Source organism: Pteropus alecto, unplaced genomic scaffold, assembly GCF_000325575.1.
Source record: "Pteropus alecto unplaced genomic scaffold, ASM32557v1 scaffold139, whole genome shotgun sequence".
Lineage (NCBI taxonomy): Eukaryota > Metazoa > Chordata > Mammalia > Chiroptera > Pteropodidae > Pteropus > Pteropus alecto.
The window spans coordinates 2,054,751-2,055,073 of record NW_006443567.1 but is presented as its reverse complement, the minus strand read 5'-3'; the positions used below and the strand labels follow the sequence as shown (position 1 = coordinate 2,055,073).

The 323-nt window shown below is 65.0% G+C and overlaps 1 protein-coding gene across 1 annotated transcript in view; it reads right to left on the bottom strand.

Annotated features, from left to right (window-relative positions):
• SOX3 (SRY-box 3) overlaps nt 1–323 on the bottom strand; it is a 2,532-nt gene that overhangs the window by 698 nt on the left and 1,511 nt on the right. Inside the window, exon 3 of the mRNA XM_006924201.2 lies at nt 7–323. This exon is cut by the window's right edge and continues 261 nt beyond it. Within this exon, the coding sequence (XP_006924263.2) occupies nt 7–323 (317 nt within the window). The remainder of the gene's footprint in view (nt 1–6) is intronic.

Sequence of the window (323 nt, the reverse complement as noted above, 5' to 3'; positions counted from 1 at the left end):
GCAGGCCGCCTGGCAGGGAGTACTTGTCCTTCTTGAGCAGCGTCTTGGTCTTGCGGCGCGGCCGGTACTTGTAGTCCGGGTACTCTTTCATATGCACGGCGCGCAGTCGCTTAGCCTCGTCGATGAACGGCCGCTTCTCGGCGTCGGTCAGCAGTTTCCAGTCGGCACCCAAGCGCTTGCTGATCTCAGAGTTGTGCATCTTGGGGTTCTCCAGAGCCATCTTGCGCCGCTGCCCGCGGGACCACACCATGAAGGCGTTCATGGGCCGCTTCACGCGGTCCTGATCGCTGCCCCCGCCACCGCCACTCGCGCCGCCGCCGCTG